The following is a 14,765-nucleotide window of genomic DNA, read 5'->3' on the forward strand; positions in this document are numbered from 1 at the left end:
TTTTTGTGGTAAGCTGTTTTCTGGAACACAAAGAGAGTGTTTCATACCTCTACTCTTTTCCAGGATCACAGAACTGAAGAAAAATTCATTGTCAGTAAGGACTACTCAAAATCATTAGGATTGCTTTTTAGTTACAAGTAAAATAAAACTGAATTAACAATGATTTTATAAAATGAGGTTTATTTTTCTCACCTAATAAGTAGTTAGAGGTCACCAGTTGCTGGCATTGGATCACCTGATCAATATGGCTAGTAAAATGCTGAATCGTTTTAGTCCACATCCTCTTTGCTGTCTCTTAGCCACAGAATAGCTGCTGTAGTTGTTAAGATCCTGTGTGTATTCAAAACAGGAAGGAGGTGTCATATGGGCTTCCCTGGTGCCTCATCTGGTGAAGAATCCATCTGCAATGCGGGAGACCTGGGTTTGATCCCTGGGTTGAAAAGATCCTCTGGAGAAGGGAACAGCTACCCACTACAGGATTTTGGCCTGGAGAATTCCATGGACTATAGTCCATGGGGTGGCAAAGAGTCGAACACGACTGAATGACTCTCATTTTTGCCTTCACCGGCATAGGAGACCAGGATAGTTATTAACTATGCACATGGCCATAGGGATTCTCTAGCAAGAAAGATAGTATCAGTTCAGTTCAGTTACTCAGCTGTGTCCGACTCTTTGCAACCCCATGAACTGCAGCACGCCAGGCTGCCCTGTCCATCACCAACTCCTGGAGTTCACTCAAACTCGCGTCCATTGAGTCAATGATGCCATCCAGTCATCTCATCCTCTGTCTTCCCCTTCTCCTCCTGCCCCCAATCCCTCCCAGCATCAGAGTCTTCCAAGAAAGATAGTATATACTCTAACAAATATTGTTTCTTCTGCTAATTGTATTATACACTTCATACTGATTCTCTACTATTGAATAATTCATTAACTATTTGAAGTGTAGGGAATTAAATAGCCAATAAATAGAGTATTAGAAAATCACGCAATGTGTTTTCTTTAGATAAAGAAGTTGAGCCATTCTTAGAACTGGTCTTTTGGAGGAGCCTTAGGAAAAGCCAAGAACCCCTTAAGTAAGCTTATTTGGAGTCACTGAAATGTTAATATGAGGTATCAAATGTTAATATGAAGTATCTTCAACAGGTTTTGCAGAGCTTACATATCAATACTTTGCAAGAGACTTACACATCAATACTAAAAACATTGACCAAATAAAACTAAGGTTTATGCTCTTTTCCTATTAAATGTTTTTGTAGAAACAGTGGTACCCAATACTGATAAGATGCTCTTGTGCTACTGGTGAGAATATAAAAATGGAAAACAATTTCCTTAAACATTTGTAAACGTTTATAAAAACTATAAACAGACAAAATGTTAGTATCATTTACCCTAAAAATATATCTTTACTAAAACTTCCTGCTTTCTGAAGGAAAAATTGTCATTATTGTCCATGTTTATATAGTTATTTTAAAAATATTTCACATCTGTAGAAGTGTATGGAAACAGAAATAATTCATGCTAATAAATAAATTAGGTGTTATCTCTCCAAGCTTCAAAGTAACATTCTTTAAAACAGCGTAACCTGTTTATATTATATTACTTCCATTTTGCAACATGCAGAGCTACCTATTTACTTAAAAGAAACATGTCTACTTTCCCCAAAAGCAAAAGACACATTATTTTCCAAGTGCACTTGAAAAATTCTCTATGATTGATGACATACTAGGTCACAAGACAAGCCTCAACAAATTTAAGAGTATAGAAATTATTTCAAGCATCTTAAATTTGCTATGATGAAATGAAAGAATAAACTAAAAATACCTTGAGACAAATGATAATGAAAACCCAGTGATATAAAATCTATGGGATTCAGGAAAACCAGTTCTTAGAAGGAAGTTCATAGTGATACATGTCTTCTTTAAGAAATAAGAAATCTCAGTTAAACAATCTAGCATTAACCTAGAAGAATTAGAAAAGCAAACGAACAAACAAAACTTAAAGGCAGCAGAAGGAAGGAGATGATAAAGATCAGAAAGGAAACAATAAAATAGAGATTATGAAACAGGAAAAATCAATATAACCAGGACCTGGTGTTTTGAAAGGGTAAAAAAAATTACAAACCTCTGGCCATACCCACCAAGAAGATAAGATGGAAAACAAGATCAAAAACAAAATAAGAACTGAAAGAGGAGAGATAACAATTAATAACATAGATTGCTAGAAACAGCGATCAATACCATAGAAATTTGGATTTCTTGTGCTCCAAAATCACTGTTGACAGTGACTGTAGCCATGAAATTAAAAGACACTTTCTCCTTGGAAGAAAAAGCAATGACAAACCTAGACATCATATTGAAAATCAGAGACATTACTTTGTCAACAAAGGTCCATCTAGTCAAAGCTATGGTTTTTCCAGTAGTCATGTACAGATGGGAAAGCTGGACAGTAAAAATGGCTGAGCACCAAAGAATTGATCCCTTCAAACTGTGGTGTTGGAGAAGACCCTTGAGAATCCCTTGGACAGCAGGAGATCAAACCAGTCAATCCTAAAGGTAATCAACCCTGAAAACTCACTGGAAGGACTGATGCTGAAACTGAAACTCCAATACTTTGGCTACCTGATACAAAAAGCTGACTCACTGGAAAAGACCCTGATAATGGGAAAGGCTGAAGACAGGGGGAGAAGGAGATGATAGAGGATGAGATAGTTGAATGGTATCACCAAATCAATGGGCACGAGTTTAAGCAAGTTCTGGGAGATGGTGAAGGATAGGGAAGCCTGATGTGCTGCAGTCCATGGGGTTGCATGCAGACATGATTGAGCAACTGAACAACAACAACAACAACCATTATATATACATATATGTATATGTATATATATATATGTATATATATATAATATGTATATGTATATGTATATATATATATATACACACACACTATGAGCCATTATATACCAGCAAATTTGACAAGCTAGAAAAAAGAGACAACTTTCTAGAAACATACACCCCGCCAAAATTGAATCAAGAAGAAATAGATTGCATGCTCAGACCAACCACTAAAAGTGAAATAGGATTTATAATTTAAAAAATCCCTACAAACAAAAGTCCAGAACAAGACGGCTTCACAGTTAAATTGTACCAAACACACAGAGAACTTATACCAATCTCCTCAAATGGTTCCAAAAGTTTGAAGAGGAATGAACATGCCCCAAAACATTCTATTAAGCCATCACTCTGATACCAAAACCAGAGAAAGATATTACAAGAAAAGAAAATTACAGGCCAATATTTTTGGTAAATATAGATACAAAAATTCTCAACAAAATATTAATAAATCAATTACAACAGCAATAAAAAAGTCATACACCACAACCAAGTTGAAGTCGTCTTAGGCCACTGTGATGTTTCAACATGCAAATCAATCAGTATGGTACATCACATCAGCAAAAGTGACAAAACCCACAAGATCATCTCAATAGATGCAAGAAAATAATTTGGTAAAATTTCATATCCATTTATATAAAACTCTTGTGAAAGTCAGTATAGAGGGAACATATCTCAGCATAATAAGTTATTTATGACAAACTCACAGCCAATATAATAACCAAGGGTGAGAAGTTGGAAGTCTTTCCATTAAAATCTGGACCAACACAAGGATAACCACTCTCACCATTTCTCTTCAACATAGTATCGGAAGTCTTAGACATACAAACCAGACAATAAAAAGAAATAAAACCTATTCAAAATGATAGGGAGGAGGTAAAATTATCATTATATATGATATATGTTCATATATAATGATACGATATGATATGATACTGCATGTAGAAAACCATAAAGACTCACTTCACAAACTGTTAGAACTGATAAATGAATTCAGTAAGGTAGCAGAATACAAGATTAACATACATACATCTGTTACATTTCTTTCTGCTAACTTGAACTATCAGAAAGAGAATGCAAAAATCGCAGCAAAAAAGTAAAGTATCTAGGAGGTAAAACCTGACCAAGGAGGTGAAAGACATACACTGTGAATTGTAACACATTAATAAAGAAAATTAAAGACAATTCCAAGAAATAGAAAAGTATCCCATGCTCTTGGATTGTAAGAATTAATATTGTTAAAATGGCCATACTATCCAAAGCAATATAAAGATTTACCCATCAACACAATACAATACCCATCAACATATTCATGACATTTTTCACAGAACTATAGAAAATAATCCCTAAATTCATATGTTACCATAAAAGACCCAGAATTGCCAAAACAATCTTGAGGACAAAGAGCAAAGCAGGAAGCATAACCATCCTAGACTTTAGACAATACTACAAAGCCACAGTAGTCAAATCCATATGGTATTGGCACAAAAACAGACATATGAATCAATGGCACAGAATAGAGAGTCCAACAATGCACCAACATACTTATGGACAATTAATCTTTGATAAGTGAAGCAAGGACATACAATTGGTAAGGAGCAAGTGGTGCTGGGAAAGTTGGACAGCCATATGTGAATCAATGAAGTAGGTACATACCCTCACACCATACACAAAAATAAACTCAAAATGGCTTAAAAATTTAAATATGAGATAAGATACCATATGACTCCTAGAAGAGGCAAAAAATTTCTGACATGTCATACCAATGTGTTCTTAGGTCAGTTTCCCAAGGCAATGGAAATATCAGTAAAAATAAACAAATGGGACCTAATTAGACATGAGTTTTGCACAGCAAAGGAAACCATAAACAAAACAAAAAGACAGCCTATGGACTGTGAGAAAATATTTGTAAATGATATGACTAACAAGGCTTAATTTAACATCTCCTACAGTTCAATAACAAGAAAATACAACCCAATAGAAAAATGAGCAGAAGACCTTCTTCAAAGAAGATACACAGATGGCCAACAGGCATTTGAAAAGATGGTCATCATCACTAATTATTCAGTTCAGTTCAGTTCAGTTGCTCAGTTGTGTCCAACTCTTTGTAACCCCATGAATCGCAGCATGCCAGGCCTCCCTGTGCATCACCAACTCCCGGAGTTCACCCAAACTCATGTGCCTTGAGTCGGTGATGCCATCCAGCCATCTCATCCTCTGTCGTCCGCTTCTCCTTCTGCCCCTCATCCCTCCTAGCAACAGGGTCTTTTCCAGTGAGTCAACTCTTCTCATGAAGTGGCCAAAGTATTGGAGTTTCAGCCTCAGCATCAGTCCTTCCAATGATACTAATTATTAGAGAACTGCAAATCCAAACAAGGTCCCACCTCACACTAATCAGAAAGGCTATCATTAAAAATCTACAAATAATGACTGATCGAGAGGGTGTGGATAAGAAGGAACCTCTTACACTGTTGCTGGCAATGAAATAATGCTGCCATTTTCAGCAATTTGAATGGACCTAGAAATTACCCTACTAAGTGAAAATGTCAGAAAGAGAAAGACAAATGCCATATGATATCACTTATATGTTAAATCCGTAGTATGAAACAAATGAACATATTTATGAACAAAAACAGACTAAAAGAAATGTAGAACAGACTTGTGGTTGCCAAGAGGGAGAGGAAGGATTCGGGAGTGAAGGATTGGGAGTTTAGGATTAGCAGATGCAGTCTATTGTATACATGATGGATAAACAACAAAGTTCTACTGTAAAGCTCAGGGGACTATATTCAATGTCTTGTGATAAATCACAATGGAAAAGAATATATGTATATATTATAACTGAGTCACTTTGTTGTACAGCAGATATTAACACAACACTGTAAATCAACTGTTTCAATAAAATATTTTGAAAAAAGGAGAAATATGTCAAATATTGCAATTAGGTGTTTGTGAACTATAGAGTTGCATGCCATTTTAACTTTGTTATTTTGGGCATTTTATAATTTTTCTTAATGATTATGAATTATTTTATAATTATAAAAATTCACTTTATTTTTTCAATGACAGAATGAAAATATTATTGTGTTTGCTGAATTTATTTTTTAAAAGAAATAATGGTTTAAAAAAGTGCATTGATTCAAATTTGAGTGAGGCTGCTAAGTGCCTGATAAAAACATTTTGCTGATAGACTAGGAAAGGAGTCATTAAGCATTTGGTTTCTTCAGTGTTCTGGCATTTTTCAGTCCTACCATGAAGGGAATGTTTAAAGGAAGTTGTCATAATAGTTCATTCTTGGGTATTGACATAAATCACAACATTCTATTTTTCTCTTATTAGAGGGCTTTCTGTTTCCTTTTCTGTGATATTACAGGACTGAAGTCACTAAGAGCTAAAATTATCAACACATTTAGGAGGAAAGGGAAACACTCCTAGAGGAATCAGTTTGCCTTAATTCACTCAAATAATCAAAGCTAACTCATGTGCAGTTGGGAAGATAATAATCTCTATACATAATTATTCCCTTTGCTCACTGTGTGTAGAAAATGGGGCCACACTATTCCTGAAGAGCAGCTAATTGTCTCTGTCTCAAAGCTGATTAAAGTGTGTGTGAGTGTAGATGTGTGTTGTCTATAAACTCTCACTGTCTTCCCATCCTTGAGAGGGAGGGGAGAGGGAGGAGGAGAAGGAGATATTTTTACCTTGACCTGCCCTTACTGCCAACAAAGGTCTTCTAGTCAAGGCTATGGTTTTTCCAGTGGTCATGTGAGAGTTGGACTGTGAAGAAAGCTGAGCGCCGAAGAACTGATGCTTTTGAACTGTGGCGTTGGAGAAGACTCTTGAGAGTCCCTTGGACTGCAAGGAGATCCAACCAGTCCATTCTAAAGGAGATCAGTCCTGGGTATTCTTTGTAAGGACTGATGTTAAAGCTGAAACTCCAGTACTTTGGCCACCTCATGTGAAGAGTTGACTCATTGGAAAAGACTCTGATGCTGGGAGGGATTGGGAGCAGGAGAAGAAGTGGACCCCGGAGGATGAGATGGATGGATGGCATCACCGACTCAATGAACATGAGTTTGAGTGAACTCCGGGAGTTGGTGATGGACAGGGAGGCCTGGCATTCTGTGATTCACGGGGTCGCAAAAAGTCGGACACTACTGAGCAACTGAACTGAACTGAACTGCCCTTCTTTGGGGCATCCATGGCACAGCATGTAAGGGGGTCAGACCTACCAGATTGTCATTTGCTGGTTGGAAGTACTTGGTATAAAGCCATTTACTTTTAAAGCTGACGCTTCCTTATGAATTCCGTTTCAGGTTTACTTTCCATTTTCTGCCAGGTACTTTCACATACGTCTGAGATTCCCAAACTGGGAATTATTGTTATGCCACCTGAGTCAGGAGACCCTTGAAGCCTCAGAATCTCTAGAGAGATTTCCATGTTTACCCCTTGACTTCACAGAAGTCCCTGGGACAGTGCTTGAGAACATGGGTTCATTCATGTTTGATTAGCCAGTAACATTGCATTAGCAACTGGAAGTATGAGTCCATCTAAAAGGTTCACTTTGTTTGTTTAGTTCATTAGCTTTTGCACTGAAATTAATTAAATCATTGCTGCTGCTGCTGCTGCTAAGTCGCTTCAGTCGTGTCCGACTCTGTGCGACCCCATAGATGGCAGCCACCAGGCTCCCCGTCCCTGGGATTCTCCAGGCAAGAACACTGGAGTGGGTTGCCATTTCCTTCTCCAATGAATGAAAGTGAAAGTGAGGTTGCTCAGTCGTGTCCGACTCTTTGCGACCCCATGAACTGCAGCCCACCATGGGCTCCTCCGCCCAGGGAATTTTCCAGACAGGATTACTGGAGTGGGTTGCCATTGCCTTCTCCAAATTAAGTCATTAGTTTAACCTTAACAATATAGTCTTTAGTCAAGCTGAAGGTCAGGAATTCTTAGCTGCCATTGTACAGAGACTGGAGTGTATCCACTCCAGCCCACATCCTCACAGAACATGGCTTAACATGAAAACAAGGAATATCTTTTGTACTTAGGAATCTAGAAATGGCCCTTTTCTGATTAAAAGGGACTAGTATGGTTTGAAGTTGGTATTTCTTCCCCCCTTTCATTCTTTTCTACAAATGTGTTGCTTATAGAAAAAAGGAAGCACTTGGTTAAAAATTCTGTGTTGGAATTGGTAAAACAATATTTTGAATTTCATTATTCTCTGTGGTTATCTAAAGTAGTTTGAAGCCTGGATGCTAGCTGCCTATATGATACCTCCACATGGATATTTAGTAAGCATTTCAAGCTCAACATTCTCACAGTAAAGGTCTTGGTTACCCCACAGCCATCAGATCACCACCTCCGCAAGTTGTAGCTATCTCAGAAAAGGGATCTCCTGTCTACCTGGTTGTTTAAGCAAATGTTATAAGATTTTTTTAAAATTCTTGCTCTTTCTGTCCCCAGAGCCAGTCTGTCAGCAATTCCTGTTGACATTACTTCAAAATGTATCCCTAAATCACTTCTCCCCATCATTTCTGCTACCTCTTTTTCCAATCACCAACATCTCTTCTCTGGATCATTGCCCTGGTCTTCTAATCCATCTTTTTGCCCCCTTATGATCTATTTTAAGGCAGCAAGAACCATGTTTTAAAAAATTATTTCCTTGTTTTAATTAATTCTTTGTTTTCCATAGCAATTTGAATAATATCTCTTATGCCTTTACCTGGTTCACAAAGCCCTTTGGACCCAGCCCCCACTGCTTCTCTTTCTGTCTCCCATCACAGTTCTCGGGACCCTGTGACTTTTTGTTCTTTGAGCAAGACAATCAATCAACCTGAGGGCCCTTTCCTAACCAGGAATGCGCTTTCCTAATCTTCCCATAGCTGGTTCCTTCTACTATTTAGAAAAATTCTTTTGATTAGTCCAACATAGAGACATTTCCCGGACGCCAGACAGTATAAGATGAACCACCAGCCCACCAAAACTAGACACCATTTATCACATAGCTCTCTTTTATCCTATTTACATTACCCTGGTAGCTGTTACCACCAGTGGCAAAGGTGATGAGAGCAGAATCCTCACATGCTTTTTCAGCATTGCATCACCAAGTCTACAGAGGAGGTGCTCAGGAATGACGTTGCAAGAACAACAATTTTTAATGTGCTGTGTAATGGCAACTTGAGAATCAATAGGCTATTTCTGTCTGCTCTCATTTTATAGCTGACTGGACTTCATGAGTACAAGGTCTCTGGTATTGTGAGATCTCCACCAGATCTACTTGCAGATGTCTATATGGACTTAGACTATAGAAAACAGTGGGACCAGTATGTCCAAGGTGAGTCACACCTGATCTAAAAAAAACTATTAGAAAGTAGAATCCATTCCTATTTACTCTAGCCAGTAGAATGCAATAGGTTTAGTTATATTATGTTATATACGCAATAAATTTAGTTATATTATGTTTCATTTAAAATTTTGGCTTAAATATCTGAAGTGCTGGGCTTAAATGTGATATTTTGCCCTTCCTGCAAGATTGTTGTCATCTCGTATATATACACCTGAATATCCAGGTATACGTACCTGGTAATATATACCTGGATATTCATGAAAGGTATTTTGGAAGAGGTCATGTTTGAACTTTGCTTTAGAAGTGGAATCAAAGTTTTATAAATGTCAAGAATGTATGCGTATGGGGAAGAGAGAGGTGAGGGGGTGAGTGGAATAAGGACATTTGGCCCAAATAACAGCATTAGTAAAATGAGAAAGACCTGAAACAACATGAAATGTTAAAAAAGGAAGACAACTATGAGCAGTTTTGTGTTCTTGCATAGTTGTGGTAGCAGAATTGGAATTAGCCCCAAGGGCCTAGGCTGGCCACCTGGCTATACTTCTTAGATTTTTCCTATAAGTGATGGAGAGTTATAGGGGGAATAGATAAGGTATCTTTCTCCCACTTAGAGTGAGCAATGGCCTCTGCCATCTCAGTCACTGTGAAATAGATACACAGCTAGCTGAGGGGCACAGAAATCCTGACAGACCCTTGCTGTGGTCAAGAATTTTGTTTGAAAGTAAGAAAAGCTAACAAATGGCAGTGTAAGGAAAGGAAAGTTTACTGTTTCATGGCATTGAAAATCCATGAGTATCTGGCCTCTAGGACAGCTGTATTCAGTACTTCATTTCTCCAGTTTGACTGTTTTCTTTCATGTTGACCACAATCTCAGGCAGATTCTTGTGTCTTGGCAGAAATACCACCAGAAGATGTAGGCTTGCATTCTAACCACGTACACAATCACAGGAGGACAGGAACATTCCTACTTATGGCATCCAGATTCCCAGGATTGGCATCTATTGCCTCAGCATGGATCATGTGCTTATTTCCTGGGGATATTTGCCATGGTTTGGGGTCATTTAATGTTACCAAATACCCTTACTATTTAGGGTTCACTGTGATGCCCACTAATTGAAGGGAGAAGTCACACATTCTCTGTCCATCTTCCTAGCAGTCGTGGTTCAGTCATGTGCTGTAGACGCTGGCAGAGCCTCTGATGTGTGGTACTTGGCATTAAGAGTCTGCACTATGGAGTAGGGTCCAGAGGCTGCAGTAGCTTGACTTCTCTGGAGCAATCCTGAGGTTCCTAATCTAACTCTATTCCTCCTAGATCTTCTCTGGGCTTCCTGAGAGCCTTTACAAAACCACTTTTGGGCCTAAACTTGCTAGAGTGGCAAGCCAAGACTATCCACACATGCCTTCCCTAAACTAATTGCTGTGATCATGTTTGACTCATTTTCCCAGCCCTGAAATTAACACTGAGTCAGTCTTGCTTAAATCACATTGAGGAGAAGGAGGGAAGGGCAATGATCTGAAGGAGAAAGAGATTCTGGTGCAAGAAGGGGAGAGTCATAGCAGAGCAGGCAAAAGCAACGGATGTCCCCTCCTTCCCTTCCTTTCAAGGGCATTTTCAGCCTCTTGTAGTAATGGACTGATAAGTTCTTTACTCCATAGTCTGCTTCTAATAGGTTGTATTTCTTTCAGAAGCTGAATTGAAACACATTTCTGCTGTCAGCACCTCCTCAAGGGGCTCTCTTGGCTCTTTCAGCAGTCTTAGCTTGACTCCTCTATACGTTTAGTTAGAAGCTTCCCACACAGCTTGAGGGCAGAGGCTGTGCACTTCATAGTATCCCTTTTCTATCCTCCTCCTTGAGCTGATGTTATTTGCATACAATAGCATGGTGGACGTTATGCAGATTTGCTTCCTATCTCTGTAGTATAAAGCAAAATGGGAGCGAGTCAAGTAGCATAGTGTTAGCATAGTTAAGCTCCTTCCTGTTTAGGAAGAACACTAACCTCTCCAAAACTTCCATTAAATAACTGTAAACACTAAACTGCACTGCTGGGTCCCAGGATACTTGTAATATGTCAATAAATTTAAGGTGAGGAGTCAAGTCACAACAGCAGAACTATTGGTATTGCAGTGCCGTCCAATGGTTACCATGATTTAATAACTTGAAATTTTATTTTTTGGAAGCCTATTTTTATTATCACATTCTACCTTAGAATGTGTGTAGCTTCCAATGAATGAATTTTGTTGGATTCATTTATTTCAAATGTGTTTTTAAGTCTTGTAAACACTATTCCTGGGCAATAAGCTTTCAGTGATAATGACTTTTCCTGGAAGTCAGTGCCTTCTGAGTTAGTGGTTTATCATCCTCTACAAGATTGTCATATCAAAACTTTTTGTTAATTGAAGCCAAAGAGACTTCCAGGTTGAATAACGTCATTTGATTTTTTGTTGTTGTTGTTAGAACTCCGTGAAATAAAAGTCGATGGAGAAGAAGCAGTCTATTGGCAAATGAAGTACCCTTTTCCCATGTCTAACAGAGATGTATCCTTTGCAAAAGGGAAATGTTAGTCCCTCAGTCACGTCCAACTCTTTGCAACCCCATGAACTGTAGCCTGCCATTCTCTTCTGTCTGTGGAATTCTCCAAGCAAGAATAGTGGAGTAAGTAGCCATTCTCTTTTCCAGGGGATCTTCTGGTTCTAGGGATTGGACTACAATTGCAGGCAGATTCTTTATCATCTGCACTACTAGGGAAGCCCATCCTGGTGTAACATTGATCAGCTTTCTTAGTGTTTCTGTGCCTCGTGGCTATCACCCAATGGTGGCATGGCCAGGAGTTGTGGACAACACTGTCTTTTACTCTTGTGCAAGCAGCTGCTAAAGCTGTTGCTTCCTGTGTAGCTTTCAGAGACCTCAGGGTGTGACTTCTGGGCCTGACTATATGTAGCATCAGTAATTGTGGGCAGCAGCTCACACTTTCCTGAGAATGTTTCTAGGAAATGTTATTGTGTCAGAGTTGAGGACCTGAAAAAACTTTTCATAAAGAGTATTCAATACACTCCCTCAGGCTACAGAGGAGGAAGTGGGGACCCAGAGAGTTAAGGTGACAGAGGCGACCAGACAGGTGGTGAGCCGCTGACTTGGGGCTGCAATCAGTTCAGCTCAGTTCGGTCGCTCAGTCATGTCTGACTCTTTGTGACCCCACGGACTGCAGCACCAGGCCTCCCTGTCCATCACCAACTCCCGGAGTCCAGCCAAACCCATGTCCATCGAGTCGGTGATGCCATCCAACCATCTCATTCTCTGTCGTCCCCTTCTCCTCTTGCCCCCAATCCCTCTCAGCATCAGGGTCTTTCCAAATGAGTCAGCTCTTCGCATCAGGTGGCCAAAGTACTGGAGTTTCAGCTTCAACATCAGTCCTTCCAATGAACACCCAGGACTGATCTCCTTTAAGATGGACTGTCTCCTTGCAGTCCAAGGGACTCTCAAGAGTCTTCTCCAACACCACAGTTCAAAAGCATCAGTTCTTCGGCACTCAGCTTTCATTATACTCCAACTCTCACATCCATACATGACCACTGGAAAAACCATTGCCTTGAATAGATGGACGTTTGTTGGCAAAGTAATGTCTCTGCTTTTTAATACACTGTCTAGGTTGGCCATAACTTTCCTTCCAAGGAGTAAGCATCTTTTGATTTCATGGCTGCCATCACCATCTGCAGTGATTTTAGAGCCCCCCCAAAATAAAGTCAGCCACTGTTTCCACTGTTTCCCCATCTGTTTACCATGAAGTGATGGGATCAGATGCCATGATCTTCTTTTTCTGAATGTTGAGCTTTAAATCAACTTTTCCACTCTCTTCTTTCACTTTCATCAAGAGGCTGTTTAGTTCCTGTTCACTTTCTGCCATAAGGGTGGTGTCATCTGCATATCTGAGGTTATTGATATTTCTCTTGACAATCTTGATTCCAGCTTGTGCTTCTTCCAGCCCAGCATTTCTCATGATGTACTCTGAAGTGAAGTGAAGTTGCTCAGTCGTGTCCAACTCTTTGCGACCCTGTGGACTGTAGCCCGCCAGGCTCCTCTGTCATGGGATTCTCCAGGCAAGAATACTGGAGTGGGTTGCCATTTCCTTCTCCAGGGGATTTTCCCAACGCAGGGATCGAACCCAGGTCTCCTGCATTGCAGGCAGACACTTTATCCTCTGAGCCACCAGGGAAGTTAAATAAGCAGGGTGATAATATACAGCCTTGACGTACTCCTTTTCCTATTTGGAACCAGTCTGTTGTTCCATGTACAGTTCTAACTGTTGCTTCCTGACCTGCATACAGGTTTCTCAAGAGGTAGGTCAGATGGTCTGGTATTCCCACCTCTTTCAGAATTTTCCACAGTTTATTGTGATCCACACAGTCAAAGGCTTTGGCATAGTCAATAAAGCAGAAATAGATGTTTTTCTGGAACTTTCTTGCTTTTTCCATGATCCAGTGGATGCTGGCAATTTGATCTCTGGTTCCTCTGCCTTTGCTAAAACCAGCTTGAATATCTGGAAGTTCACGATTCACGTACTGCTGATGCCTGGCTTGGAGAATTTTAAGCCTTACTTTATTAGCATGTGAGATGAGTGCAACTGTGTGGTAGTTTGAGCATTCTTTGGTATTGCCTTTCTTTGGGATTGGAATAAAAACTGACCTTTTCCAGTCCTACGGCCACTGCTGTGTTTTCCAAATTTGCTGGCATATTGCGTGCAGCACTTTCACAGCATCATCTTTCAGGATTTGAAATAGCTCAACTAGAATTCCATCACCTCCGCTAGCTTTGTTTGTAGTGATGCTTCCCTCAATGCATGCTCTCAAATGGGAACACCAGGTAGGAGGAGCCATGGTTTTACAGTGTAGGTAGGGCAGGAAGTGAAGTAACAGTATAAGGGAGCAAACACTAAGTGGAGGAACAGAATCATGTCCCTTTGCTTCTGACTCGTATGAGATGCTGGACTTGATGTTGTGCCTTGACTGGTGGTGTAGTGTGTCTATGTGCGGCAGCGGCGAGACCTGAACTTTGAAGGGTGGAAGGTCCACGTGATCCTGGCCCAGAGCATCTCTGTGCCATGGTTTTCAGAGAAGTCGGGCATGATCCGGGTGAAGCAGTACAAGCAGAGCCTGGCAATCCAGAGCTATGACTCTTGGAGGAGTGAAGGTAAATACCGGGCATAAGTTGGTGCACCTGCCTGGGCCACCCATGTGAAGGCCACACTGATTGCAGGCCTATCAAATGCAGGATGCTCTTTTGGTGAGTTCAGAGACTGAGAATGGGTGCAAAAGAATCAAATGAGACTCATTTCACCCCAGAAGTGTAGCTACAATGCAAGGTGGATGTTTAAATCTGATCAGTCCATTCTTTACTGACTCCATTGTCCAGATGAAATCAAAACATCCAAGTGAACCAGAAGGTTTATAAACTCACTTCAGGAAGGTCCTGTGTATGCACAACTTGGACAGGGGTGGGCAGGAGAGCTGGTGGGACCACCTCTGGGGAAGCAGCTCCTCC

The 14,765-nt window shown here is 40.0% G+C and overlaps 1 protein-coding gene across 1 annotated transcript in view; it reads left to right on the forward strand.

Annotated features, from left to right (window-relative positions):
- LOC101121870 (phosphatidylcholine transfer protein-like) overlaps positions 1 to 14,765 on the forward strand; it is a 39,394-nt gene that overhangs the window by 21,700 nt on the left and 2,929 nt on the right. The window contains exons 2-4 of the mRNA XM_004013164.6: positions 9,102 to 9,216; positions 11,685 to 11,764; positions 14,243 to 14,414. Coding sequence (XP_004013213.5) covers positions 9,102 to 9,216; positions 11,685 to 11,764; positions 14,243 to 14,414 — 367 coding nt within the window. The remainder of the gene's footprint in view (positions 1 to 9,101; positions 9,217 to 11,684; positions 11,765 to 14,242; positions 14,415 to 14,765) is intronic.

The sequence above is a fragment of the Ovis aries genome, chromosome 11, assembly GCF_016772045.2.
Source record: "Ovis aries strain OAR_USU_Benz2616 breed Rambouillet chromosome 11, ARS-UI_Ramb_v3.0, whole genome shotgun sequence".
In the NCBI taxonomy this organism is placed as follows: Eukaryota; Metazoa; Chordata; class Mammalia; order Artiodactyla; family Bovidae; genus Ovis; species Ovis aries.